At 57.8% G+C, this 27,986-nt stretch overlaps 1 protein-coding gene across 6 annotated transcripts in view; it reads left to right on the top strand.

Annotated features, from left to right (window-relative positions):
- Positions 1-27,986, top strand: part of LOC128917557 (collagen alpha-1(I) chain-like) — a 104,267-nt gene that overhangs the window by 60,930 nt on the left and 15,351 nt on the right. For 5 of the 6 annotated variants that reach the window (XM_054220841.1, XM_054220844.1, XM_054220843.1 and 2 more), the window contains 26 exons: positions 818-1,079; positions 1,184-1,578; positions 6,271-6,315; positions 7,196-7,315; positions 11,623-11,661; positions 11,789-11,842; positions 12,628-12,681; positions 15,899-16,006; positions 16,838-16,891; positions 18,266-18,319; positions 18,452-18,496; positions 18,751-18,804; positions 19,578-19,622; positions 20,214-20,267; positions 20,354-20,398; positions 21,173-21,226; positions 21,688-21,732; positions 21,980-22,033; positions 22,823-22,867; positions 23,730-23,783; positions 24,248-24,355; positions 26,081-26,134; positions 26,450-26,503; positions 26,711-26,755; positions 27,385-27,438; positions 27,755-27,799. In XM_054220841.1, coding sequence (XP_054076816.1) covers positions 818-1,079; positions 1,184-1,578; positions 6,271-6,315; positions 7,196-7,315; positions 11,623-11,661; positions 11,789-11,842; positions 12,628-12,681; positions 15,899-16,006; positions 16,838-16,891; positions 18,266-18,319; positions 18,452-18,496; positions 18,751-18,804; positions 19,578-19,622; positions 20,214-20,267; positions 20,354-20,398; positions 21,173-21,226; positions 21,688-21,732; positions 21,980-22,033; positions 22,823-22,867; positions 23,730-23,783; positions 24,248-24,355; positions 26,081-26,134; positions 26,450-26,503; positions 26,711-26,755; positions 27,385-27,438; positions 27,755-27,799 — 2,040 coding nt within the window. The remainder of the gene's footprint in view (positions 1-817; positions 1,080-1,183; positions 1,579-6,270; positions 6,316-7,195; positions 7,316-11,622; positions 11,662-11,788; positions 11,843-12,627; positions 12,682-15,898; positions 16,007-16,837; positions 16,892-18,265; positions 18,320-18,451; positions 18,497-18,750; positions 18,805-19,577; positions 19,623-20,213; positions 20,268-20,353; positions 20,399-21,172; positions 21,227-21,687; positions 21,733-21,979; positions 22,034-22,822; positions 22,868-23,729; positions 23,784-24,247; positions 24,356-26,080; positions 26,135-26,449; positions 26,504-26,710; positions 26,756-27,384; positions 27,439-27,754; positions 27,800-27,986) is intronic. The other variant, XM_054220842.1, reaches the window with a different exon arrangement.

Below are 27,986 nucleotides of genomic sequence, written 5' to 3'. Positions count from 1 at the left end.
CACTGAGAAGAGCCTGGCCCCATCCTCCTGACACCCCCCCTTTCAGTATTTATCAGCGTTGATAAGATCCCCCCTCAGCCATCTTTTTTCCAGGCTGAAGAGACCCAAGTCCCTCAGCCTTTCTCCATCAGAGAGGTGTTCCAGTCCCCTCAGCATCTTGGTGGCCCTTTGCTGTCCCCTCTCCAGCAGTTCCCTGTCCTTCTTGAACTGGGGAGCCCAGAACTGGACCCAGTGCTCCAGCTGTGGCCTCCCCAGGGCAGAGCAGAGGGGGAGGATGACCTCCCTCCTCCTGCTGGCCACACTCTTCTTGATGCCCCCCAGGATGCCATTGGCCTTCTTGGCCACAAGGGCCCATTGCTGGCTCATGGTTATCCCATTGTCCACCAGGACTCCCAGGTCTCTTTCCACAGAGCTGCTCTCCAGCATTTGCTTTAATTGTTTTAGTAATTGCTTTCAAGTTTGGATTTCTGTCATTAAGCTTTGGGCTCTTCTCTTGATGCCCCTCCAGCATAGAAAATGGTGTGTGGGATCATTGCAGCGGGACTGTGAGAAGGAGGTTCGTGTTAGCGTGGCCCACGCCGACATCTGGCTGGTGTCCTTTGTGGAGGGCGAGTTTTGTTTCGTAGGTGGCTGAACTGAGCTGCCCGTTGCTGAGGGGCTGCCCTGGATCTCAGGGGGTCCCACCTGGGGCTGCCTTGTCCCCCGCAGCAGCAGTCGTGCATGTGGGAAATTAAGAAGCACAAGTGTGTTGCGCAGAGAAAGGGAAAAAAAACCCTGAAAATTCCAATTTTTATTCTTTTTCCTTCTTCCTTTCCAGGACTCCAGACTCACCAGTTCAGATTTGACCCTGGGGCCGCCTTGGACGTGGGAGGATGCCCAGGAGACCCTCAACCCCCAGCCTGATGGGAGCACCCTGAATTCACTCTCTGCTACCGAGATGTCGTCGGCTGAGGAAGAGGAGGGCAGCCTTTCTATTGAGGATGAAGGCTTTGAGCTGTTGAACTCCACCTACAATAAAATCACAGGCCCCGGCAGGCCAGGGTTTGGCTGGAGAAGCCCATGGGTCCCTGGTAGCTCCGGTGAGTACATAGTCATTGTTTCCTCCATAGTCATGGTTTCCTCCATTTCTCCTGCTCACCATCGCGATGCCTGCTGATACCTGATGGTGCATTTATCCACCCAGGTCCCTCCATCAAAACACAGCGAGCAGCCAAGAAGGAGCGTGCCTCTGACCCCCGGGAGGAGAACGTCACCACGGAGAAGCTGACGGGTGATGCGGGCACCCGGCGGCAGCTCTCGCCTGGCAAACCCGGCGATGCCATCACTGACCTGGACGCACCTGCCATCTTCGCCAAGGTCTCCCCATCAGGACATCAGGCAGCCATCCCCAAAGGTCCCCTGGGGACGGAGTCAGCGGTGGATGTCCCAGACCATCCGCTGGTAGCACCCAGCCCTGCTGTCCCAGGGCTTGGGGACAACATTGCCCACCCGGAGCACCCCATCTCGCCGGTGGCACATGTGCAGCAGGGTCGTGCGAAGCCGGGACCACCGGGGCTGCCGGGACCACCAGGGCTGCCGGTGAGTGGCGGAGGCGATGGCTGCGGGAGGGGAGGGACGGGAGCAGGTGGTGGGCACAGGCCAGCAGCTCCCTAAGGAAAACTGGGCAGGGAAACCTTCTCCGTGCAGGCAGCGTGGGGCCGGGCACCAGCCTGGCCCTGCAAGAAGGTTTGTTGATGTCTCTGGAGAAACCTGACTGGCAACTGGAGCGGAGAAGATGATTCCTTTCTTTGTCCCCCCCCTGCCCCGGAGATGGTCTCAAGTCATTTAACCACATTGTCGGCTTTCATTTCCCCCTGGTCCTTCCCAGAGGCCGGCTGAGGGGCTCGGAGCAGGGCTGAGGCGTCTCCTCCAGCCCCTGTCCCCGCAGCAAACCCCAGGCGTCAGCCCGTGGTCCCCACTGGCATCACTCTCCTTCGCTTCTCTATAGCTGCGGCCTCCCAAAATTTGTGGGGGTTCAAAGCAGAGCATTGAATTTGTCATGAAAGAAGTTGCCGTTATTTTTCAGATTATTCATCCACCGTAGCGGAAGAAAAAAAGGAAATTTAAAAAAATGGTAAACTTAGAGTAGATAAATCTTTAGAGCAGTCATCAGTCTTCATTGAGAAGAAGCTCAAAAATGTTTTTACATATTTTCCCACGTTTGTTTCTTCTGCCAAAATGTTTTCCCTAATTTAGTTACATTTTCTTAACAATTCCTCTAGAAAATTGCATTTCATTCACCCAGTGCCACTGCCAGAAGTGACCACAGGGACCTTCTCCCCCTGGCCTGGGCAGCCACCCTCACGAAAGCCGCCTGGGATGCCCTGAGCTCGGGGCTGCCCCGGGGGGTTCATCTGGATGCCGCAGGGCAGGTCTCCACACCCAGCTGGTTTTACAGCTGTGTTTGAGGGACCTGGCACTAAATTCGTCATTGATGAGCCAGGCTTCGTAGGATAACGGTTAAATTTAGGACCCCTAGCTTCCCCCTTGAGCCATCTCCTTGCTATTGCCTGCAAAAAGAGAAGAAAACGGCAAAAAGGAACAGATGCTGAAGGATGAAAAAATCCCGGGAGTGGAGGAAACGTCACGGCATTTGACAGCCGTGCTGTCAGGCGGCAGGAGGGGAGGCAGCACGAGGAGGGGACCCAGCTGGGAGGGAATTGCTTTCTCCCCCTGTAGAAAGCACTGAGATGGGTTTTGAGATGGGTCCTGAGCATCCTGGGTGGAAACACAGGTACAGGCAGCTCCATCCCGCCGTTAGGAGTTTGGGTTTGAGATGCTGGTTAGAGCTATTATTATTTTAGCTAAAATTCTGTGCCGAGCCTGCCAATGTTTCCTGATGTTTTGTTACCGCTCCCCAGGGCTGAGGGCAGGCGGGCTCTGCCCTTGCTGCTGGTCCCCAAAGGTCTTCCTGCCGCCAGGGTTCTCCGTCCCACCAAGCCCCATCCTGAGCTGGGGGGGTTCTGGGCAAGTAGAGCGTGTTTTGGGGGTGCTGCCCAGGCTGGTACCCTGAATTCACGCCCACGCACCTCGCTGCTGCCCATGGCCCATGCTCCTGGTGATGCCACCAGAGGTGGGATGGATGTTTCAAGCGTTTAAATGTGTCCTATGGAAGGGAAACCAAAGAACTGGTGCCCTTGCCTTGGAAAACTTCATTAAAAGGAATTTGGTTTTTTTTTCTTTGGGAATGGGACTTTGCCTTACCTCTGGTTTTGGCGGTGATGATGGGCGCTGGGCTTCTGTCACCATGTTACTGCATCACCTCGGGCAGCCTTGCAACTGGGTCCTGGGCACAAGGCAGGGTGGGTGTCTGCGGGTGACATCTCTTGTGTTATTATCAGAGGAAAGGTTTGGAAATAATGGAGTTTTAGCATCAGCCTTTTCCCTTGTGGGGTTTTTATCCTCTTTCACTGGCAGTGTCGATCAGGGAGATCAGTGGGGCACAGACCTCCAGCCCTGCCCCACCGTGTGATGGGTCCCCTCCCTCGGTGCGGGTTCGTGTACGTCTGGTTTGCCACCCTCGGAGATTTTTATGCCTTCGCAAAAACACTTTGAGTAGCTGTTCCCGTGGGAAATGCGGATGGAGGTTTATCGATCATCCTGCCAAGTCCTGATCGCGCCCTAATGCTGTGCAGGGCATTTATGGGCTGTAGACCCCGCAGACCACGTGCCCTCAGTTCCCATCCCAGTCATCCTCCACTGTAAAGGCGCTGGAGATCAGCGGAGAAAAAAGCCAGGAAGTTGCGAGAAGTGGAAAGTGTTTCTTACTTTAAAAGCTGCTGATTTTTATGATCTGGCTAATCCACCTTGCAGGGATTGCATTGTGTTGCCAGTATTCAAAAGCTCCTTGGCTTTCACGGAGAGTGTTTCACGGGGGTTCCCAGCTGTCGGTGCGTCCCCACGGGCTTTTCTTTTTCTTTTCGGGTTTCTGTTACTCAGACTTAGCACTGGCTGGTGAGGAGCAGAGAGGCGGTTTCCATTCGTAGGCTTAAATCGAATCCTCCTGGAGGCATCTGGTGTCAGGGACGGTGTGAACTTGGGCGACGAGATGTGGCGTTAAGGGATATGGTGTAAGGGAGAACTTTGTAGAGTGGAGTTGATGGTTGGACTCGATGATCCCAAGGGTCTTTTCCAACCTAAATGATTCTATGATTCTATGACGACGGGCAAATGCAAAACCTTCTCTGTGCTTTCCCCCCGGGAGCAACCACCCAGTTGCCCAGCACCCGGGACTGGGGCAGCAGGAGGGAGGGATGGTGCTGCCTGCGGTTCGCGGGGCAGAACACCGGCTGCCTTCCAGATGAGATCTCTGGGATTGATTTTCATTTTTCTCTCCTGAAATGTTACAGCCCTTGGGTTCGTTGTTCCTGGTGCTCGCAATTGTTCTTTTTGGTTTGCACAAAATAGCATCAGCTTGGGAGAGAAACAGATGCTGGCAAATTTCAGGGGGTGCTGTTGTGCCCATGGCTTGGTCCTGTCCCTCCACCGTGTGCTAGGACTGCACGTGTTGGCTTTGCAACCTTGGTGTTCATGCCAGCGCCTGGGGAGGAGCAGGAGGAGGAACGGCTCTTTGGCCATCTCAGAAAGGACCCTGGTGTCTTTAAATGTCCTCAGTGGAGCACCGTGACCCACCGGTGGCCACGTTGGAGAAAGGGTTCGTTGGGCACCCCCCAACTGGTGGCATATCTCAGCTGTGGACCTTGGGCAGTGGGTGTCCATGCAGGAGATAAGCTAGAGGCTGCGGCCAGAAGTGACCGGACCCCATAGCTCTTTTGAGGGGGATCATGGGGAGCCAGGACTTATTGAAGGATCTCATTTATATCTGCACCCAGGGTGGAGAGGATGAGTCTGTCCCCAGTGGGCCCGTGGTGCTCACAGTAAAATCCCAGTGACTCCAAACTGGGTGCCTTCCTGCAGAACTGGTCTCTCGGCAGCGCACATCCAGCTCCTTAAAGAGGGGGTGCTGGGCAGATAAATAGAGGGGCGCTGGGAGGGGTCCCTGCCCCTTCTGGTGCATGTTTTCATATTGGGTAGAGTGGGCAGGAATTGCTTTATTTTACCACCTTCAGCACTGGTGGACTCGGCAGCGTTGGGTTTGGTCTTAAGAAAGATCTTAAAGTTCTTAAGATCTTTTCCAACCTAAATGATTCTATGATTTTAATACCCGAGGTTCGAAAATCAGGGCAGAGTTGCCAGCATCGCTGCCGGTGCCTGTCGTCACGAACGCGTGCCATACGCGAACAGAGCTTGGGGGGCACGGCTCCCAGGGAGGGGGCACAGAGCCCCAGAGCCCCATGGGCTTCAGATCTGGGCACTTTTGGTGGCCAAAGTCCCTTTGGTGATGCATCCCTCCATGTCAAAGCTGCTTCTGGACACGCAGCTTGGCCTTTTTACCCATCCCACGGGCACAAGGCAGCGAGGTCGGGGCTGCCCCGGTGGCTGCAGGGATGCAGCCGTGCCCGTGCTGGGCGGGGGGATGATTCCGTGTGTGTTCCCAGACTTGCTGCTGGGCTCCGACAAAGGCTGTTTGCAAGCTCGGAACAAAACCGGGGGCTGTAATTGAAGCTACGGGAGCCACAGCTCTGCGGCAGCCGCTGTGCCACAGCCCGGCGTGTTCTCAGTCTCTGCTGCCATCCTCCAGGTAGATTTGTTTCCTCGAGAAAAGCCAGGATCTCCCATCTGACTTTATTTCTCTCCGGACAGATGCTTCGGTAAGCCCTGAAGTGGGGTCACCGCTTGGCCAAAACGTGCACTTTTGACTAGAGATGGGCTAGATCAGGTCTCGCACAAGTGAGAAGCCGCAGATGTTTGCGTCCTCGTCCAAACTACTGTTGGAGCGTGTGGCCGCGATCCAGCTTTCCGGGATTTTTTCCTAACGCGCGGCCTTTCCTCTCCAGGTGTCAGGAAACGTGCTCCTGCTCCCTGGCCATATGGTCCGGGGCGTTCCTGTGATGGATGGATGCTGCAGGATTACACTGGCCAAGCAGAGCTGCTTTTTTCTGATGCCAGGGCAGGAGAGTGGGAAGGGAACTGCATAAAACACCGCTCCTCGGGGTGTTTCTTTGAGACTTGGTGCCCCTGGTTTGGTCTGAATCAGCCGTTTCAGTCCCTGCTTCCCAGGGGCCGGGATGGCCCCGGCCATGGCACTGGTCACCCCGCCACCATGGGATCTCCTCTGATTGCGGGGTGTCCCCTTTCGGGGTGACACAGCTCTCCTCCTTTGCCTTTCAGGGCTGTCCTGGGAGACGTGGACTGGTGGGACCCAAAGGAGACAAAGTGAGTATCCAGGAAAATGCGGGAAGGGATGGGATGGGATGTAGGGTCTGGGGCAAATACCACAGATGTTTTGGGTTGGTTTGGGTGTTTTTCATCAAGAGGGCAGCGTGAGCTTCCGAAGCTGCAGGCCGGTGGCCCTTTATGTGTGTCTGGAAGCAGAAAGAACTATTTTTACTGGGTATTTTAAGCCCAGGCTCAAGACGGAGCTGATGGCCTGGACGAGCTGCTCTCTTCCCTCTGAGCCACTTCACGGCTCTGCAAAGGCAGCAGAGCAGGAGGATGAAGCAGCTTTTGCTGAGGTCACCCGGAGGAGGGATGCTGGCGTGTCCCAAAGTCCAGCCCCGAGGTACATCCACCAAATCACCTTGGAGGGACACCTGCCCTCCAGCGCCGCATTGGTGAGACCCACGGCTGCCCTCCGGCTCCAGGAGCCCGGCGTGGAGCCACCTGCACGGCACAGCTGGGTCTCCTGCTGCAGCCAGCGTTGCCCAGCGCACTGACAGAGGCTTGGAGGTGCTCTGGGTTAAGGGTGGTGCCTCAGTTTCCCCATCAGTAAAACAGCGAGTGTGCTCCCAGCCACCTTTGCACGGCAGTTTCCATCCTTCCCAAGCTGCAGAGGGGCAAACGCATTGCCCCAGGAGTCCTGGCGCTTCTGTCTGCATCAGCTCCGATACCTGTGGCATTTAGATGGGTCTGGGCACAGTCACGTCTGTATGAAGCTCATTGCTTTTGCTTTCCCTGTTCTCAGGGTTATTTAGGTCTTAAAAGCTGGTTTGAACCCAGGAATGTGCCCAGACCCAGAGGCTGACCTGAGTCAGAGCCTCCTGTGTTGACTGTTAAACCCCGGCTGGTTTTAAGGAGCTGCCCTTGTCTCCCTTAGGGGTACCCTGGAGCCATGGGGCGGACGGGACCCCCGGGTGACCCGGGCCCTGTGGGCATCCCCGGTGTCCCCACCATCGTCCTCTGGAGGAACTCCAGGGAGGATTGGCAGATGTTCACGGTGAGTCACGGCCACGGTGAGGTGGGCAGGTGGGGGCAGAGGGAGGATGCCAAGGAGGGAGATCCCCGTGGTCCACACACATCCACAGCCTCCCAAGGGTGGTTCGTGCCCTCCCCCTGTAGGACAGGAGCCAAAGAAGGTCCAAGCCGTGCAGAAAGCAGCCCTTCTGCTGTGTTGCTCTTTGCTTTCCTCCTGTTTTCCACCGCGTCCCCGTTGCCTGCCATGCCCCAGCTTGTGGCTTTGGCTTGCAGGGTTTGTGCCCATCGGGCTCCTTGCCGGGACGAGATATTTTCTCACCTGAGCCCTGCTGCTGTGGGGAGCACGGGAGCGGGGACGGGACCTGCGGGCAGGCAGCAGTGCTTCAAGGCAGGAGTGCTTCAGCTGTTGCGTAGCTGGCTGCAAAACCCCATGTACCATGGGAAGCATCACTGCAACCACCCGGGGCTTCATCCAGGCTCCCCGACTCATGACGGCACAGCGACTGCTGCGATTAAGCTTAATTTCAAGCTCCCTCTCGAGCCTTGCCTGAGCCAGGCAGGGCAGTGGCTGAAGGCTTCTAACTGCTTTAGGTACTTCACCAACCCGGGGCTGGAGGTCCCTGGAGCAGGGATGCTCTCTGGCTGGGCTCAGTGCTCTGGTTCTCTAAAAGCTTTAATGACCTTGGGCAGGACATTTGACTTACCTTCAACTCCTCCGCTTGTGAAGAGGGGTAATGGCACCCTCTGCGCCAGGGCAAGCGCCTTTAATGCTGGCAAGACAATACAGCAGCGCAAGACACCCCAAGGAGGGACCGTGCTGGCCAGATGTGTGAGGTGGAGAGCGGCTCTGTACTGCTGTGGCTCTCAGCTTGGATTGACCGACCAGAAGTCCTTGGCCAGACGCCGCAGTTTTGTGTTGGATTGGATCAAAGCAGCTGCGGAAGATAAATACCTGCCTTGGAGGAGATCAGATTCCTCCTGGGAAGCGCAGGAGAGCTGATCATTGGGAAATACCTTGGTTGACCTGGAGGACCTCCATGTTCTCCTGTCCTCCTGCTGCTCTAGAGCGGGTGCTGTGCTGTTATCAATGCTCCCAAGACCCATCGCAGGCACGCGGCGCCTGACCAGAGTAAACGGGGACAGGGGAGAGCAAGCTGGAAGTGTTGGCTGGAAGAAGCCTGCAGAGCCAGAGAGCATCTCCATGGCTGCACCGGGGCAATGGCCTTCCTCACGGGGTGTTTGGGGTAGACATCTGCATAACCAACTCCTGTTGTCCGGGCACGGTTACAGCACTTTGCAGGGCTGCTGACGCTCTTTGCCCTGCACGTTGAGTCAGAATTGCATTCTTTTTTTCCTGCCTGCATTTGGAGAGGGACCTCAGGCTCTGTTCTTCTGCAGGCAGAGGCGTTCGTGCCTGCGGATGTTGCCGTAGAGCGTGATTTCTTTGGCGTACCCCCGCCTTCGGTGCTTAGGGGTTGGGAATGCTGGAGGGAGCAGACGGTCTCGTCTGCGTTTGGGAAGCCGAAGCTGGAGGGCTCCCGGGGATTTTGCGTGCTGGCACTTGGCCTGGTGCTTTTGGCCAAGTGCCGATCTGGAGGGGAAGGCAGTGTCTGGCAAGGGCGACGGGGGCCACCCGAAAGCCTCGCTGGGCTATTGTGTCTGTGGCCGTATGACCCCGGCAACTGCTGGCGGCGGCGGCGTTTTCGCTCGGCAGCAGGAAACGGGAGCGCAAAGCCGCGGGCTGGGTTTGGCTAATCTTTGTTGAGATAGCGCAGGGGTGAGGAGCCGAGTGCTGGCTGCTGTGACGGGGCCGGGGGGGGCTGTCTGCTTCTGCGGCCCCCCACAACTTGCTGGGGTAGGGGGAGAGATGGAGACAGGCTGTGGCTTGGGACAGTGCTGCTCTTGTGAACCGAGTGCTTGTGATTTGGGGGCGGCAGCGGGGGCATCCCGGGCTGCTGGGGTTTGGTGTTGGCTCAGCCTTTGGAATCGCAAGTCAGAGGAGCCCCCTCTCAGGCCGGGGGATGTAGTGCAGCGTGACGGACCAGGAGAGCAGGGGACATCGGTGACTATCCCAGCGCAGTTACGGCTGTTGGGATGCTCAATAGTCTCTCCAGCTCCTTCCCGGTGAAACAAGCCTTTGCTGTTCAAGGGAATTGAGCAAAACCAACTTAAGGCCACTGGGATTCTCCCCCAGGTCCCTCTCCTGCATTTTTGTTCACGGCACGTTGACAGACGTTGGGTTTGCCAAGAAATTGTCTGGGTGTAACTCGAGGGGCAGGGAGTCTTGCTGTCTAGTTCGGGCAGCGTTGACTCCGGTAGCGGTGGAGTCCCAGAAGCTGGGGAAGGAGGAAAGAGAACGGGACCTTCCGCAGGGAAATGGGGGCTGGTAACCTTAGAGCAAAAGAAAATATTGCTCCATGCGAAAAGGAAGCAACCTTTAGGGATTGCCTGCTACTCAAAGGTCGGCGGATAACACAGGTCTGTGACTGCGTGGCTTCGTGGCTGTGGGGTGGGCTGGGGATGGTGGTCACCGGGTGGGCTGGGGATGGTGGTCACAGCGGGGGCTGGGGAGATGACCAAGCCCACGCTGCAGGGCGAAACCTGCTCCCTGTCGGCATGGGTTTCACTGCCCTGCTCTCTCAGGCTGGAGTTTTGCAGGAGACCGATCCCTACGGCGGTTGCTCCCCATCCTTCATCCCCTCCCCTGTACCCGTCACACCGCTCCCCGCCGACCGGAGCTGCAGTGAGCAAAGCCCCGACTATTTCCTGCTGAAATTGCAGAAGGCAATTAATTTCTCTTCTCCCTCCTTGGCATCTGGTGCTCTGAAATAAGAGTTCACGTCTCCTGTGGGATTTTTTTTTTTTACCCCCTTTTTAAAAGATTGGATTTTTTTTTTTTTTTGAAGCCTAATGAAATAATATCCTGTCCCAAGTGAACCTGAGTTCACTGATTCCTGAGACAAGGCATTGGCCGTGCTCCAACCCCCCCAAAAAAAGATTTTGTGAGTAGTTTTTGAGGGAAATGAGAACTGGCTGGACAAGAGGACCGTGGCCTGGCAAGGACTGCACCCGTTCACTCACAGTAATCAATTCGGGATCAACTTGAAAGGAACCGAGATGCCTGGTGCGGTGCTAGAGCTGGTTAAATGCATCCATCCATCATCTGCCCTCGAGAGCCCTGCTTATTATTAGAAATATTTCCATATGTTGAAAGGTCTGTGTTTATTTTCGTTAATGAGCTCCTTGGCTTTTTTCCCTTCTTTCTCCTCTGGTATCAGAGGATGGATCTTCGGAGAGGAGCAGGGGGACAGGAGGGGGTTTCCCTGCGCCCCTGAGGCTGAAGCTGGGGAGCACATGGGAATCCTGCACCTCCAGCTGCTGGGGATTGGGGTGAGGAACAAGGCGGGGGGCTTTTCTCAGCCTTTGATGCAAGCCAGGACTTGGAGGAGCTGCCTGGACCATATGTCTGGCCTCGCCGTGGGGAGGAGGAGGAGGAGGAGGAGGAAAGGTGGGTTTTGCCTCCTGAGTGCCTGTGGTTTGTGCTGCTGGGAGAGCAGGAGGACGGCTGGTCGGTGGAGATAAGCATCATTTTGTTTCCTGGTCATCTCCCAAAACTTGGAGAAACCTGGCTGGGAAGTGTGCAGAGAGGAGGCTGCGCTGGGAGCTTTTAGGACCTTTGCGCTGGCTTTGAAATACAGTGGGATTAGCTGTGGCTACGATGGGATTAGCTCACCCTGTGGCTTTTGGGTGGGTTTTGTACCTCTTTGTGGTCATCTGGTCTTCTAAAAAATTGGGGGTGCATGAAAGATTTGGCTGCCAGGAGCAGCGAGGAGAAAACCTGCCGGAGACGACTGCCCGGGAATCTCCCATGTGGGGCTTCAGACGGGGCTGGTCGGGATGAGGTTTCCCACCTGGGACAAACTGCAGTGTCAAAACAGCTGGTTTTAGTCCAACCTGGGCTAAATATGACGGTACCTGCACTCACCAACAACACGTTTCCCACCTCTCCACATGCAAAACATTCCTGGTGTCCCAAGGCTGCTGGGGTGTCCATCGGGGAGCTGAGTTTTGTCAAGCTCCAGCAGTGGGGTCTCCGTCTTCATGTGCTAATGAGGCCAGCAGGTCCTTGTCTCCTACACGTTGTCCTCAGATTAAGCCTTGTCCTGTGACTTGCATAAACATAGTATTAAAAAAAAAAATTAATTAGGGGACTGGTTCATTGCTGTGTCTTCCCAAGCGACAGGAAAAAGAGTTTGAAGCCAGCAGAAAGGGATTTAGGGTGGGTGGTTTTTTTTAACATTTTGCTTTTCCCCCTTCTTCTCGTTTCAGCAATCATCGTTTTACCAGCTTCTCCATGCAGGCTGGCCGGTGAGTCTCGCTATTAAGCAACTTTCTGTGGATCAGTTGTTCCTCGGCTTGGTCAGCTGGGTTTTCCTCTCTCCAGGCACTTCATCAGTGAAATTTGTTTTACTTTTGCTTTTTTTTTTTAATCCAGAGAAAACCTGGCGCCCCCGGGCCCCCAGGACATCCAGGGAAGGCAGGAGCACCTGTAAGTAAGAAAACCCCCGGTGTCCTTTCCGTGGTGGGGTGCTGCTGGTCCCGCTGCCACCCTGGGGCAGGGTCGATGTCCCCTGTCACTTGCAAATTTCTGGGCTGCCCTGAAAAGTATCTGCTGCCTGGTGGCTTCTGGCGCGCTGTAATTACGGGTCTTGGGATTGGGTTTCAAAGAAGCCTAATGGGTTGCTTGTCTGCTTCCCACCGAAACCCGGGTGATGTTTGATCTGTCACTCCCTGGGTTTCGCTGGCAGAGGCAGCCCCTGCCCCTCTGTCCCTGCCAGCTGGGTGGCACTGGCTTTTCTTGCCCAGGGCATCTGGTTCCTGCCCCTGCGTTTGGACAGGGACCATGCGGAGCCCTCCCAGAGGCACAAAAACAAGCCAGAGAAGAAGGGCCGATGCGGTACCTGTGGGGAGCCAGCCCCATGCTGGCGGGTCTGCAGCCCCATGCCCACGCAGCCCCCGGGATTGCCGGGTGATGCTTCCCCTCCGGCTGACCTCTGCCGACAGAGGTCAGGAGAAATGAAGGGAAAACTCCCCATCCCAACCTCCCGTAGGGCACCAAAGCCAACGGGGAACCGCATCTGTTGCCACCTCCACCCCGAAGGCGGGTGGGGAGTGGGGTGTCCGAGGGATGCGAATCATCCCATCCTGCCCTTCCCGAGGCCACCTCTGGGCATTGCTCGTTGTCCCCCCATCACGGCCTCCACCGGGATGCTCTCAGCACAGGGTGGGACTGGGGGACACACGTTTGTTGACTCGATCCCGGTTTGTGTGCAGGGACCCTGCGGGGAGCCGGGGGAGCCGGGGCAGAAAGGCCAGCGGGGGTACACGGTGAGTGGGGGTGCTGGCGGGGACGCCTGGCTGCCGGGGGGTGAGGGGCTTGGCTGCGGGGAAAGCTCAGTTTGGAGAGCTTGAGTGTCCTGGGGACCCTCGGAGACCCTGCCCCTCTTGGGTCAAACCCTGGAGCGCTGGGTGAGGGAGAACAGTAACAGTCGGGTTTGCTGCCGGTTCGGGAACTGCGCAAGGAAATGTGTGCCTGGTTTGAAGGGTCACAGAATCACAGAATGGTTTGGGTTGGAAGGGACCGTAAAGAGCATCTCGTTCCAACCCCCCTGCCCTGGGCAGGGACACCTCCCACCAGCCCAGGTTGCTCCAAGCCCCATCCAACCTGGCCTTGAACCCCTCCAGGGCTGGGGCAGCCACAGCTTCTCTGGGCAACCTGGGCCAGGGGCTCACCGCCCTCACAGCAAAGAATTTCTTCCTGATATCCAATCTAAATCTCCCCTCCTTCAGTTTGAAGCCATCACCCCTTGTCCTATCACTACATGCCCTTGTAAAAAGTCCCTCCTCATGTTTCTTGTAGGCCCCCTTCAGGTACTGGGGTGGTGGGAGGTGATGCCCTGGTCCCTTCTCTGGGGACCTTGCTGTGGCTGGCAGGGCAGCAAGCTCATTCCCCTGACCACATCCATGCTGCAGCTTCTCTCACCCTGTTTTGCAGTGCCCTGCTCCGGCAGTCTCATGGGCTCAACACGGTCCCTTTGGGTGCTGGACTCTGCCATGTGTCACCCAATGGCCTCCCAGGCGGGTGGACACAAGCTGGCGCGATTGTCCCAAAAGTGTTCTGTCCTTTTGTCACCTTCTGGACACAACCCACCTCCATTCCCATGGCTCTGGCTGAAGGGACGTGTGAGCTCTGCCTGTGCTCCGTCATGGGACCTGCCACCTCCCCCGGCACTGAGCGAGCACAGCTGCCTGTGGGGCTTGGATGCCCCACGGGTAAAAGGAAAGGAGAGCAGAAGTCCCTGTCTCCCAGCATCACCGGAGCTTTCCACCTGCTCTCCCACCCATGCTCACTGGTACCCAGCCCTCGTGGGAAGAGCTGTTGCATCCCAAATCTTGTCCCTCTCAACGGATGTGACGTGCAGGTGTCCCCCAGCACCCTCCTGCCTCTTGCTCATTTGTCCTGGTTGCTGCTGGGCTGCTCCAAAGGGACAGCAGCGCCCACCCCTGCTTCTCCTCACCTCCCTGCTCACCCATCTACTGGAGCAATCATCTTCCTTCAGCCCTCCCGTGATTCCCATCCTGTCTGGCATCTCCCCAACAACCTTACCCATGGTGCCGTCATCCCCTTGGCTCCCTTCAGAAATGACCTTCTTTCCTCCTGCCAGCTTTCTTTGCCACCACGTCTTCCCCTCCAAAACTGGGGTGGCTTTTCCTCTGGCTTGAGAAGAGGAGCCAAGGACAGACTGGGCTCACAGGGATCGATGCTGAAGGAGGACTTGGACAGGCAGTTGAGCAGGATCCCGGCTGGTTCCTGGCAGCTGTGTTGAATCTTTGAGTCCCAAAAGCTCATGGCAAAAGTCAGAGTTGATATCTTGGGCAAGAAGCGCAGCTACGCCGACAGGCACTGTGTGTCTGCTCTCCGTCACACGTCCTGCTGCCAGCTGTCCTGTCACCCCCGGCCCCACTCCCTTGCAGCAGGGATGCACCTCCAGCATAGCGTTTTACCAGCTGCCAACATCTGGAAGGCATCACCGACTCTGTTAAGCTGGTTGAGTGTAAACACTGGGATCTGTTGGCTTAGCTTAATCAAAAGGTGCCAAAGTTATTCTCTGTCTTCACATAAACAGGATCTGCGAGGGGCGTCAGCAGTGAGGCGAGGGGGTTAGCACGGAAAAGGAAAGGAGCAAATTTTTTCCACCCATCACAGTCCGTCTGCAAGGCCGATGTCTTGGGTTTGGGGGGCTGTGTCACGGCTGCAGCCCTGTCCCCAGCCCCCTGCTCTCCTGCTCTTTCTTCGGTATCTGCCAGAAGCTTTGCACAGCAGGGAAAACAGGGAAACCCAACAGGGAAACCCAACTCAACTTTGGACTCAGATCTTGACCAGAGTCCACCACTCTGAGGTGGTTGTGGTTAAGGTTCACGTTTCTCCTAGACATTGGCCCGAGAGGTCTTTGATGCCCATTCGGGATCCACCAGGTCTCCGCTCCCTACTTAGGCGAGGCTGGTCAATGGCAGCAGGGGTGAGGAAGAGGAGGAGGGATTTTGTCGATCTGCTTCAGCCCTTGAGCACACGGTTGGGTTGGGTTTGGCCATGGCGTGGTTTGCATTGGGCCCATCCGCTCGGGCTCGCCCGCCGCAGAGCACAGCCAGAGGCGCATCACGGCCCAGGTCTCTCTCTTGAAAAATCAGAAATAACAGATATTGCCCGAAGCTGGGACTGGAAGTGGAATGGGGCACAAATGCTGGGGTTTGGGCTGGGTGCCCCCAGCATACATGGGCGCTCCCGATCACAGGGGACGTGTGGGGCTGGCTGTGCGATGCTGAAGCCCTTGGAGGAGGGAGCTGGAAAAGCAAACCTCCCCAAAACAAGCTTTTATATTTTCACAACCAGATTCTTCACCTGAGAAATCACTGAGGTAACTGCGTCTTTAACAAGCTCCGACTTTACAGACTAAAACAAGTTTTTGGACTCGACCAAATGTTCCAAAGTTTTGGAGAAATCCAAACAATCAAAGTGATCTGAAGGGAAACATCTTCTCTTTGTTCCAGACTGCTCTTTATCCTGCCTTAGTTCGGAATTGCCAGTGAGATAAGGGGTGAACAAAAAGCTGCCCCTAAGCTTTAGCTGGTGGTGCCCGGTCCAGAGGATCTGCTCAGGCTTTTGCGTGTGGGAAAGCATCAGAAATGGCTTTGAGAGTAAGCCCCAGAGCCAAGAAGCGGACGCAGAGGGCTTTCGCTTGACCTTCTCCTAATGCATCACTTCTTCCCTGCCGTCCACTTCATTTCTTGCTGTACGGCCCCTGGTTGAGACCCTCCCACAGTTTCTCTCGGAGAGCCTGGGCAGAGCCACACACCCAACGCTTGCAGCGCCTGGATGCATGAAGCTTCTCCCCTCGCCAGCCCTCCCCGTCTCCTTGTGAGGCACTTGGTGCTTAGCAGATGTTGCTGCAAAAGCAGGAGACAGGCAGAGCTCGGTAGTTAATGTATTGGTTTCATAATCATGTGGATTTTTTAATTTTCCATGCTTGGCTTTTTTTCTCCCCAGGGTGAACCGGGGCTCCAGGGCTTGCCGGGACGTGTGGGTTACCCCGGTTCAGATGGCTTCCCTGGCCTGGATGGCAAACCTGGGCCATGGGGGCTGCCGGGAGAGCAGGTGAGCCGTGGGCAAGTAGGGCCATGGCATGGCCAGTGTCGGGTGGGCAACCTGCAGCCCCAAGCCCCAGGCAGGAGGCAAGGGGCTCCTAATGCTCCTGCTTTTAATGTTTGGTTGCCTCCTTTAACTAAAATATTCCTCGTAAGCCTACAAACCCCAGCGTCATAGAATCATAGAATGGTTCGGGTTGGAAGGGACCTTAAAGATCAACTTGTTCCACCCCCCTGCCCTGGGCAGGGACATCTCCCACCAGACCAGGTTGCTCAAAGCCCCATCCAGTCCTGGATTAATGCCTCAAGGTTCATGTTTCCCCCCCAAAAAGGCTGTAAAACATCACATGTGTGCGTTACGGTGCAGCTGGGGTAACCCAAGCGCTGCAGCTCCTGCACTGGGGTGGGCATGAGCACGAGGGCTGGGCTGCTCTTCTGCATCTGAACCTCCTGGTTGCTTCTACAGGACAAAATAACTGGGGGGGGGGGGGGGCGGGGAAGAAAGAAATGAGAGCATTTATGGGCTGCCTGGATGGTGCTGAAGCTGTGAAGCTGGTCACTTGGTGGTGTGACGGTCCCTGCCCTCTTCCATACCCCTGGCAGCAATCCCTGGGGAATACGAGCATCACACCTGGGCTGGGGGTTTTCTCAGGGGCTTTTGGAGGATGGTGTTGGGGACTGCGGGCTCTGAGGCTCCCAGTAGCCCCCTGGGATGGCCCTGGGCAGGAGGCAGCAGCTGGTGGCACGGTGGGGAGGTGGGAGCGGGGCTGGAGCTGGGCACGGGTGGGAGGCACTGGGCAGCCCCTCAGCGCCCGCTCTGCTCCTTCCTCCCTCTCCCCAGGGACTGCAGGGCTTCCAGGGGGACCGGGGGCTGGCTGGCGAGAAGGGAGAAGAGGTAAGCTGACTCTCTCTTGCTGTGGGGACAACTCGGTGCCAGCGGTCAGCTCGGTGCTGTGGGCACGACTCGGTGCCAGCCCCAGTCCCAGCATATATACCCCCACTACCCACATCGCCCCCCCAGCCTGTGAGCACACACGTGCCAGCCTGGTGTTGTATTAGCGTGGGATGCCCCGTAGCCACCCTCGTACCATGGGGGATGTGGCTGGTGGCCACCTTCACCTCTGTGCCCGCTCAGCCTCTGGCCGCGCGAGTGCCCTGAGCCCCGAGGTGCCCCAGCCCGGGGGTGTCGGGGCTGCTAATGCATGTCCTGCAGCTCCTCACCAGGCTGTTCCAGGGGTTAGTCAGCTGGGATATAAAATGTCCATAACAAAACAAACACTAGTGGTTTCTGTCACGTCCTTCCCACCCAGTCTTTTTAAGCCAAAATGCTTAGACCTCCCCAAGAGATTTGGCGCTGAGCTCCTTCAAGGTCTGATCAAACTGGGGTGTCTAAAACCCAATTTCTTCTTTCGGAAACAACAGTCCCACGTGGTTTATCATATATCTTTTCTGGCCTGTACTTTGTAGCCTCTTGCCTGTGAGCATCACCCTAGCACCCAGATGGAGAATCATAGAATCACAGAATGGTTTGGGTTGGAAGGGACCTTAAAGATTATCTAGTTCCAACCCTCCTGCCCTGGGCAGGGACACCTCCCACCAGCCCAGGTTGCTCCAAGCCCCGTCCAACCTGGCCTTGAACCCCTCCAGGGATGGGGCAGCCACAGCTTCTCTGGGCAACCTGGGCCAGGGGCTCACCGCCCTCACAGCAAACAATTTCTTCCTCAGATCTCATCTAAATCTCCCCTCTTTCAGTTTAAAACCATTCCCCCTCGTCCTATCATTACACTCCCTGATAAAGATAGAATCTCTTGCCCTCGGGCTTGCCCTCTCGGCAGCCATGGACACATGAAGCTTTGCACGGCTCGCAGGAGCCCAAAAAGCTTTTCTTTTTCTTCTCTGCTGCCACCATGTGCAGCTCAGGGCACCGGGACATCTCCCAGGCACAGGCCATGGGCATAGCCCTGCCAACCGCTGCAGAGAGCCCCGTCTCAGCCCTGCGGGCGCTGGGACACCTCTGTGTCACCGTTGTGCATGGCGCGGTGTAAGCCCAGCTTGGGACACAGGAGTGGAGTAGCCACAGCAGGGTGGCTGTCCCCTGTGCTGGGGACAAGCAGACGGGTTGTTTCTTCTGGGGCTGCCTCATGTAGCACAAGCTTGAGGGGTCCCCATCCCCCTGCGTGGCACCCACAGCCCTCTGGGGCACCGGAGCCACTTTTTAGCTCCTGATGGTCCAGCTGGGGCTCACACGTCCTTGTTGTTCCCATTTCAGGGTTTCTTGGGTGACCCTGGACCAGTTGGGGAGAAAGGAGAGAAGGGAGCAAAGGTGAGGGTGGCTGTCCTTGATCTTCATAGCCCTACCTGGGTCGGGCAGGAGGCTGCTCCCTCCCTGCCGTGGCCCCCTTCGGCCCCAGGTCACCCTGCACTCCATCGCTCAGGCTGCTTTTGGCTTTTCCAGGGGGTGAAGGGTGAAAATGGCCTGCCAGGTCCTGCTGGACTTCACGTGAGTTAACGGGGAAGCCCGGGGTGTCTTGTCATTGCTCCTTCCCTCCATCCCCTTTCCCGGGCTGACTCCTTTGCTTGTCTGCGATGGTCCCAGCTCCATCCCTGGCTCCAGCCCACGTTCTCCTGCTTTTGGGCAAAGCCCTTGAGGACTCTGTGTTCTCTCCCTGACCCTCCTGTGAGGGATGGGCCAAAGGCAGCTGCTGCCTCTGGGTGGGCACCTTGCTGACGCCCTAATCCCAGCTTCTCTCCCAGGGGATGCCGGGTCTGAAGGGTGCGACAGGCTTCCAGGGCCCCATGGGGCTGGAGGTGAGTGGTTCTGTTTTCTCTGTGTCACCAGCTCTCCCCGAGGAGGCTCATTCCCCTTCTGCTCCCCACTGGAAAGATGGGTCTGAGGAGGGAGGGCTTGGGCTTTGCAGGTCACCACCACCACTTTGTGGTTCGCTCTTACAAAATCCTTATTCTTTTTTTTTCCTGAAAGCTGGCCCTAAACTATATCTTCGTGGTCCTTTTGCATTTTTGCATCTGTGTCTTTGTCCTGGAAGTGGCTCTTATTAACGGGGAAATTGCCCTGGAGCAACCAGGCATGTCGTCCCTCCGAATGTCAGGGGCAGGAGCCTCCCCTCGCCTCCAACGTCTCCTGCATGGACATGTGCATCCCAGCTCGTTCTCCTGGCTGGCGATGAAGAGAAATGAGCCTTTGCAGAGCACATTGCATTGCAGTTTATTTTAGGTGACCACCTTCAGCTGAGATGAATCCCGGGCTGACAGCACCTGGCTTTTTCCATGCTGCTCTCGGCATGCCAAGAGCTGAACTGCTGCCATGTGTCTGGGAAGCATCTCAGCCAGGGAAGGGTTTGCAGAGGATTTAAAAGGAAAATTGAAGTGGTTTTGTGGGTAAATGGAAGCACCTTCCAGTATGAAGTGGGAAAGCTAGGGACTGGCCAGGTCGCTCTTTGAAGGGACATCAAGTAGCTGATGCCTGGTGCAAAGAAAAGTGGGAATGTGGGAGGTGAAGACTAAAAGGAGAGAATCAAAGCAAAATAGGCTAGAAAAATGTCCTCCTTTCTCGCCTGCTCCAGGGAGAAGGTGGCTCAGTGGGTCCCCCGGGCCCTGCCGGCCCCATGGTAAGTCACAGCTTTTCAGTTCAAAAAGCGGCTGAAACGCAGGTGGTGGCTGGGCTGGGGGAGCTGCTGCCGTCTGGTGAGCAGCGAGAGCGGGGCCAGACCACCATGGGCAGGCTGGGACATAGAATCATGGAATGGTTTGGGTTGGAAGGGACCTTAAAGATCACCCAGTGCCACCCCCTGCCCTGGGCAGGGACACCTCCCACCAGCCCAGGTTGCTCCAAGCCCCGTCCAACCTGGCCTTGAACCCCTCCAGGGATGGGGCAGCCACAGCTTCTCTGGGCAACCTGGGCCAGCGGCTCACCACACTCAGAGTGAAATGATGCCACGATGTCCTGCCCAGCTTCATCCCTTGTGCCGATTTACACCTGAAAAGGATGTATCTGCTTAAAACACAACCTCGTGGTAGTGGGGGAAAAAATTGCGAAAGGGGAAATGGTGTTAAAACTCACACACACCAGTAAAGCCCCCCCAGCATCCCCACTAGCCCGGGGCTGCCTGTTCTGCCATGGGAGGTGGCTGGGGGTCCCATCCCGTCTCCTCCTGCATGGGGCACCTTGCCGTGGGGCTGAGCACACTCTCGCGCTGCAGGGAGAGCCGGGCCAGCCGGGATCCGTTGGATGCCAAGGTGTCAACGGCTCTCAGGTGGGTCTGCCCCGGTTCCCCTCCTCTGCTATTTGAGATTTTCCGGCCCCTGTGCTCATCCCGTCCCTTCCCTGCTCTCTCCCCAGGGAGAAATGGGTCCTCCTGGCTTGCCCGGTCCCCGGGGCCCCAAGGTACGTGGGTACACGCCTGCCCCGAGCAATGGGCGAACCTTGCGGTGATGGGGTGCCTTGGGAGAGCTGGTGGGGGTCCTGGGATGGGAGGGTGTCCCAAGGGTCACCCAGCCCAGAGGGGTCTCCTCCAGCTGCGATCTCAATCCACCCCAAAATCTGCAAAGGGGCAGAGACGGGGGTGGGAATCCTTTCTGTACTCCTTCAGCGGTGGGGGGATCCCACAGAATTGTAGGGTTGGAAGGGGGCTCTGGAGAGGTCCAACCCCCGGCCAGAGCAGGGTCACCCAGAGCAGGTGGCACAGGAACGCGTCCAGGCGGGGTTGGAATGTCTCCAGAGACGGAGACTCCCCCACCTCTCTGGGCAGCCTGTGCCAGGGCTCTGCCACCCTCACAGCAAAGAAGTTCCTCCTCATGTTGAGGTGGAGCTTCCCATGTTCCAGTTTGTGCCCGTTACCCCTTGTCCTGTCCCGGGCACCACTGAACAGAGCCTGGCCCCATCCTCCTGACACCCCCCCTTTCAGTATTTATCAGCGTTGATAAGATCCCCCCTCAGTCGTCTTTTTTCCAGACTGAAGAGACCCAAATCCCTCAGCCTTTCTCCATCAGAGAGGTGTTCCAGTCCCCTCAGCATCTTGGTAGCCCTTTGCTGTCCCCTCGCCCTGGAGCTCCCCAGCAGCGCGGTGTTTCCCGGCAGAGGTTTTGCACCACGGGCTCTGCACGGTGAATGCAGGGGTTTGACTCTAACAGCAGCCCCTCGTCCCCCGTTGCTTCACAGGGACCGCAGGGCTTGCAGGGGAGACGCGGCCCCCCCGGCCTCAGGGGCACGCAGGTAAGCGCGTGCTGGCTTGGATCCCACCGTGTCTCCGAGGTGTGGGTGGCCCTCACCCACCCATGTGGTGGCTGAGCGAGGAAGGAGCTGCTGGGACTTGTTCCGCCCTTTGCAAATGGGCATGATGTGATAGAACTATAGAATGTGTTGGGTTGGAAGGGATCTTTAAAGGTTATCTAGTCCAACCCCCCTGCCGTGAGCAGGGACATGTCCTTGACCGTGTGGGTCTTTATGACCACCCAGGAGTGGGTGGGTGGGAAGAGCTGTGTCCCCTGGGCAGGACTTCATGCAGGGGGGGCCAAGGGAAGGGTGAGCTGGTGGGGACACGGTCCCTAGGGTATGATAGGCAGCTCCTGGGGGGCTGGGCAGGGTTCCTATGGGCTGGGGTCTCATCCGCAGAGCAGGACAGCGAGCAGCATCTCTCTTCTCCCAAACCTCTCGCTGCCTTTGCTTTTCCCCAGGGTCCAGCTGGGATGGAGGGATGCATTGGTCCCAAAGGAGACACCGTAAGAGCTTCTCTCTGGCTGGCTTTGACCTCGGTGGGGATGAAGTCCGGGCTTGAGGGCTTCCCCTGGAGGGACGGGTGGGGTGAGGTGTCCCTGCCCCAGCTTTTGGGGGGGAGCGAGGACAGCAATTGCAGTAGACTTCACAACGGAAGCCTGGAGGTCCCCAGCAACCCCGGGGAGGGGACACAGTGGGTCCGGGCGCGCTCTGCTCAGCGTGGCAGGGGCTCATCCTACACCCCTCTTGCAGGGCGCAGATGGGGCCCCCGGGCTGAGGGGACAGCTGGGACAGGAGGGCCCTGGGGTAAGTCCATGGGAGCGGGTGGCTGGGTGAGGGATGCCCTTGTCCTTCCCCCTCATAGCTCCCCAAAGCACCATGGAGGAATGCCCTGCTCCCCTCTGCCACCCCCAGCCCCCCACGGTGTTTGTGGCACAAGGGCTGCTGGGGATGATGGCCGTGTCCCTGTGGTCACCCTCCTCATCTCCAAACTCCAAAGGTCCTCTGATTCTGCTGCTTGCAGGGACCTTGTTGTTTTTTTATTTTTATTTTTATTTTTTCCTATGGATTTTTCCAGCAGAGATGCCCCAACCCCGGCCCTCCCTATCCCTTCCTTGGTGCGCGATGAGGCGCACCCCTTGTCCCGAGGGGTTGGGGTACTGAGCTGCCCTTTCCAAAGGGTAAGGAGGCCGGGACAGCCTGGCTTTCCTCCTGCCCGACCCATGGCGTCCCGGCCGAGCACAGCCCTCGGTGCGTTTGCTTCTCAGGCGCTGAAACCCCAACGGGCAGGGCTGAAAACCAGTGCTTGCGAGAGGGACGCGGGGTGGGATGCGGGTGGTGCGTTTTGGAGGCTAACAAGGACCTCGGCCTCATGGTGGGGGCTGCTGGGTGGGTGGGGGCAGCCTGGGGAGGGCTTATGCCTCCCCTGGCCCCTGTTGGGGAGCAGGTCCCACCGTGGCAAGCAGCAGCTCTGCAGAGCTAAACTGGCGTCACCCATTTATCAGCATCTTTCCGTCCCTGTAGGGTTGTGAGCCTTCCTTTTTTTTTTTTTTTTTTTTTTTTTAATTAACTTGCATTTTGTGTCTCTCTCTGAAGGGGTTTATTGGCCTGCCAGGCTCAAAAGGCACCCAAGGAGAGCAGGTGAGTGATGGCACCCATGCCGTGCCTGGCTCGGGATGCAGGAGAGCCGCGTTAGAGCGTCCCCGAGCACCAGCTTCGTGTTCTTTGCCTGTGCTTGGCCTTGACGTTTGAATAGGTGGCAAATGCTGTCGTTTGGAAAGGCAGAGCTCCACTTGGATGTGCCTTGCTATAATAAGAGGAGCTTTCAGACACGACAGTGTCTCCTAAGACGTCGTCTGCTCCGGGGAGGCGGCAAGGGGAGTGGGAGTGCTTTAGCCTGTGTTAAGAGAGGCAGTAATGAGGACAAGATGCTCGTCATCATTGTGCTGCTATCACCATAGATTCATAGAATGGCAGGGTTGGTAGGGACCTCTGGAGATCACCCAGTCCCACCCCCGGCCAGAGCAGGGTCACCCAGAGCAGGGGGCACAGGAACGCGTCCAGGCGGGGTTGGAATGTCTCCGGAGACGGAGACTCCCCCACCTCTCTGGGCAGCCTGTGCCAGGGCTCTGCCACCCTCACAGCAAAGAAGTTCCTCCTCGTGTTTAGGTGGAGCTGGGATGCACCATGGTGCAGCTGGGATGCCACCACCGGCTGCGGGTGTCCTACCTGCTGGGGGAACTGGGATTGGGATTGGCACAGGGTGCTGGGGGCACTAAGGGTTTGGTGGTGAATGAACCCAGAAGCTCTGGAACCCCCCAGCCATGAGGAGCAGATCAAGCACGGACCTGCTTCCAAAGGCCCATCGGGAGCAAAGCCCTGGTCTAAATTGGGCAAAATTAAGTTTCCTTGATGCCAAAATCAGATTGCAGCATGCTTCGGTTGCAAGGAGTGGCATAACATGGTTTCCTGAGTGTGTCCTCCCCGTATGCTGCTCTCGCAGGGCTGTCGAGGTCCAGCTGGAGCCAAGGGAGACCTGGGAGCCAAAGGAGAGAAGGTACCACGAACCCAGGCTTGCTGGTGGGAATTCCTCAAGCTGCTTCCTCTTTTGTTCTTTAAATGTGCTATTTTCCAGCCAACAAGGGGCTGGTGTGGATGTCTGGGGACGCAGGGGGCTGTGAGAGCAGGGCAGCTCCGGGTGGGCTGGATCCCACCACTCTGCCACCCCTGATCCATCCTTCCCTGCTCCATCTTCCTTTGGCTGTTTAAAAATGTTAAATTGCCCCGTTGTTGGTACCCTAGGGATGCTTGAGGAGGAGGGTCGTGGGGTGTTCACCCGGAGTGGCCTCATGCCAAAGGCTGGAGGTGCAGAGAGCCGGGGCAGCAAGCGCCGGGCTCTCCGAGGGATTCGTGCCTGCGGGTGGGGGATCCGCAGGCACGGGCTGTCCCTCCTGGTTGCGGCTCGTGCGAGATGGGGGTCTGCAAACCCTGCTGTGACACGCTCCATCTTTTTCCTCCCAGGGTCCATATGGAGCGCAAGGAGCTAAAGGGCCCCCAGGGGTTCGGGGCCAGGTCGGCTTACAGGGCTTTCCCGGCCCCCGAGGAGCGGCGGGACCTCAGGGACCAGATGTAAGTGCGGGGGCTGGTCCGGGGTGTCGCCTGGTGGGACATGCGTGTGTCCAGTGTCATGTTGTGAGGTGGGTAGGGAGGGGACAGCCCTGAGGGATGCAGGCATCATGGGCAGGGCTGCCTTGCCCCCCAACCCTGCCCGGGGTGAGGACTCCTGCCCGCTCCCAAGCCCGAGTGATGGGCGACAGGCAATGGACGACGTGCCTTGATGCCTCCCCAAGAGCCACACGTGGCAGTGCCACTGGCGTGGACACCGCAGCTTTGCAGGACCCCGCTCTGTCCCACTGCCTAATCCCAGCTCCCTTCCAGCATCCTGACCATCTCCGCCACCCTGCGCTGCCTCTTCCTCCTCCCGTGGGCTGAAGGCACTGGGGTGTCCCCAGCCCAAAGCCCAGCTGGCAGCAGTACTGGTATTTCCAGGCTGGTTGGGGCGGTGGGAGCTGGTGCGGGCTCAGGGAGCCCTCTAACGGCATCTCCCTCTGTGCCGCTCGGCCATGGGGAGCTTTGCTCAAAGCCCCCATCCTCGGGGTCGCAGGTGCCCCCAGCGCCGCAGCGCTTTGCACCAGCAGAGCTCTGACCCGGCTGCTCCAGACCCCTCCGGCTGTGCCCCCATCAGAGCTGGGGGGTTCAGCGATGGGAGGAGGGGGCAGCTTTAGGCAGGGGATTTCCAGCCCTCCCCAGCTGCCTCTGCCCGAGCAGCTTTGCCGGGTTCCTGCCAAGTCCCTGCTCCAGGTCAGCAGGTATTTTGAGAGCACAGGGCTCAGAGATGGCTCTCTGGGACTGATGCTCATCTCTGACTCCTGCCGGGCTCTCTGCCTCCTGGAGCCTGTGCCATTGCCCAGCTCCGCTTCTCACCAGCTATACTGCCCAGCCCTGACCGCCCCCCCAGCTCCCAGAGCCGAGCACAGCAGCGCCCGAGGGGCCACAAACACAAGCCATAATTGTTAGAATCCTTTTCCCTGCAGCGTGTGCCCCCAGTGAGCTGTCAGGATGGACGAACCCAGCCGCAGATCAATATTTCTACCTGGGAACTGAAGCCATGGCTGGCTGCTTATCTCTAGTGGTTTCCAGCTTGCCAGGGGAAGGTGGTGGGGGGGGGGTTATATTTTCCCACCCGCCTTTCTGGTCTGCGGCATCCTCCTGCTTGTGATGCCCTCCCCCTCAGAGGGTTTTCGGGATGCCTGCCTGGTTCTGCTCTCACATGGGCTCTTCAGGGTGAGAACCGAATCCTCCCACCTCCCCGAGAGACGGAGGTGCAGCAGGACTCCGCTCGCTGCCAGGCGGTGCCTTTTCCACCCCGCCAAGCAGCGCTGCCCTCCCACGGCACCGGGCTGGAGCCAGTGTCCGGGCTCTGCCAGCCCTGCCGGGGCTGTAACCGAGCCGGCAGGAGCCTTGGCACATCAGTCCTTTGAATTGCATTTAATTTCATCAGCAGGAAACGAAAATATTCAACTGTGCTGTTTTGGGCCAACACCGAACCCATTGAGCTTTTTTTTTTCTTTTTTCTAGCCGGTTTTATAATCCTGCGGGACGGGGGAAGTCCCCATCCCCAGCTTGAAGCTGGGCTGGTGCCCCGGGTCACGTTGCCATTTAATTAGTGTCACCTCCAGCCATGCTGCCTGTTTCTCCCCGGCACAGAGCAGGGGGAGGGTGGCTGCCGTGGCTGGGGGAGCGGGCAGAGGATCAGGGGCTGCCTTTGCCACCTCCTCTCCTCTCTCCTGGCAGGGAGAAGAAGGCCAGATCGGCCCGGTGGGGCTGAACAGCAGCGAGGGACCGAAGGTGAGCTCCGGCGATTGCCGCTGTGTCCCCTGGTTCCCCATGGGCTGCCCTCATCCTTGCGCAGAGGGGCAGGGATGTGACCACCCCGTCCGCGACCTCCAGAGTGGGTCCCGGCACCCAGGGGACAGCATCGCGATGCTCCCCAGGGAGGGTCCCCAGCCTCTGGTCCCCTCCTTGTATCACTGCACCCACTACGGCCATGTGCTGACCTGCCAACGCGGCGGCAGCTGGATGAGTCCCCTCGGTGATCACGAGGCTGCGGGAGACCTGCAGCGTTGCCCAAAATGACTGTGTTTCCTTCCATACAAATTGTAGGGATGCCGAGGACCTGATGGCCCGAAGGGAAGCCCAGGACCACGGGGAGCCCGGGTAACTAATGGGATGCTGGTACTTGTAGATGAATCTTGGAGCATCTTTGGTCATGGGAGATTGAAACAACCCTGGAGACCTCTCGCCAGGGGGCTCGGGATGTTCTGGGGCTGAGCCACGGCATCTTCAAGCACCAGCTTTGCCTCCAAATGTGCAGCTTTATTGCTGGCAGAATGATGCTGCTTCTCAACGCTTGCTGTTTTCCAGGGCCGTGTGGGTCAGCGAGGGCTGGTTGGAGTCCCTGGGCTGCCCGTAAGTAGATGACCCACGTCCCCAGGCTGGCACGTGGTGCCGTCACCACTGGAACAGGGAGGCCAGATCTCAGGGAGCAGCATCCCGGGATGTGGCTGGATTGTGGGGTCAGGGTCTGCTTGGGAATTCGCACAGGATAAGCCAGGGATGAGCAGCTCAGGCATTTGCCCATTGCTTATCACATTTTGACAAACCACCTGCCCAGCACCACCACTTCCCTCTTACCCTGAGCATAAAAAATTCGGGAAATAACTTGTTAAGAAAATCCTATTATTCAGAGACGTGTTTGGCGAAGAAGCCAGGAATAAATAGCTGGGGCAAGAGGGGGGGAAAAATCACAGTCGAGGTGTTCACGGTGGGAACGGGTTTCCTCCCACGCTCACGTTGTTTCCCAGCGATCGCATCCAAAGGTGGGATGGAGCAAGGAGGAGCTGCAGGAGCAGCGCGGGGATGAGCCGTGTGCTAACAAACCCAGGGCTCCACACGGAGCAGACAAGCAGCCTGGGGACCGTGATGCTCCCAATTTGCCACCTTTTAATACCAGAGGGAGGCTCCGGGGCTGGATGAGCCCTTGGTGGGGACACCCTGCCGTGGGGCTCTCCTTTCCTAAAATGAGACTCTCCTTCCAGGGCTTGCGGGGTGTCCTGGGAGTGGAAGGTGCAGAAGGAAAGCCTGGTACACAGGTTCCCATCCTACGCTCTGTACTTGACTGTGGGCGAGGGCTGGGGTGGTGGGTTGCATCAAGATGGGGAGCTGAGCCCAACGGGAGGGGACTTCCTAACCCAACCCATGGGCAACCCAACCCAACCCATGGCCATGTGGGCCTAGATGTTGACACCATGTTGGACCTCGCTGCCATGTGCAGAGCCAGGCTGTCCCCAGGGGTGTCCCCGCATGGCGGGGAGGGGGAGGTGATCCCATGTGCATGAGCTGGCACGGTGGGACTGGGAGAGCTGCCTCTGCCTCCCCATCCTCATCATTGCCTGCCTTGTCCTGCAGGGTTCCCCAGGGACCATGGGCAGCCCAGGCAGGAGGGGACAACTGGTGAGTAGAGCTGCATGGCTGTCTGATTTCTGTCCTTCCTCCCCTCTGCTGGGCTCTCTCCCCTTGGCGATGTGCCTCAAAAGCATGTCCATGGGATGGGGTGTGGGTGCTGGGTGGCCCTGATGGAGTGAGGCTAGCTGGAGGGTGCTCCTCTGGATGCGGCTGCAGGCAGGGACCTTCTCAGCAT

The sequence above is a fragment of the Rissa tridactyla genome, chromosome 14, assembly GCF_028500815.1.
Source record: "Rissa tridactyla isolate bRisTri1 chromosome 14, bRisTri1.patW.cur.20221130, whole genome shotgun sequence".
Classification (NCBI taxonomy): Eukaryota; Metazoa; Chordata; class Aves; order Charadriiformes; family Laridae; genus Rissa; species Rissa tridactyla.
This window is presented reverse-complemented; position numbering and strand designations above follow the sequence as displayed.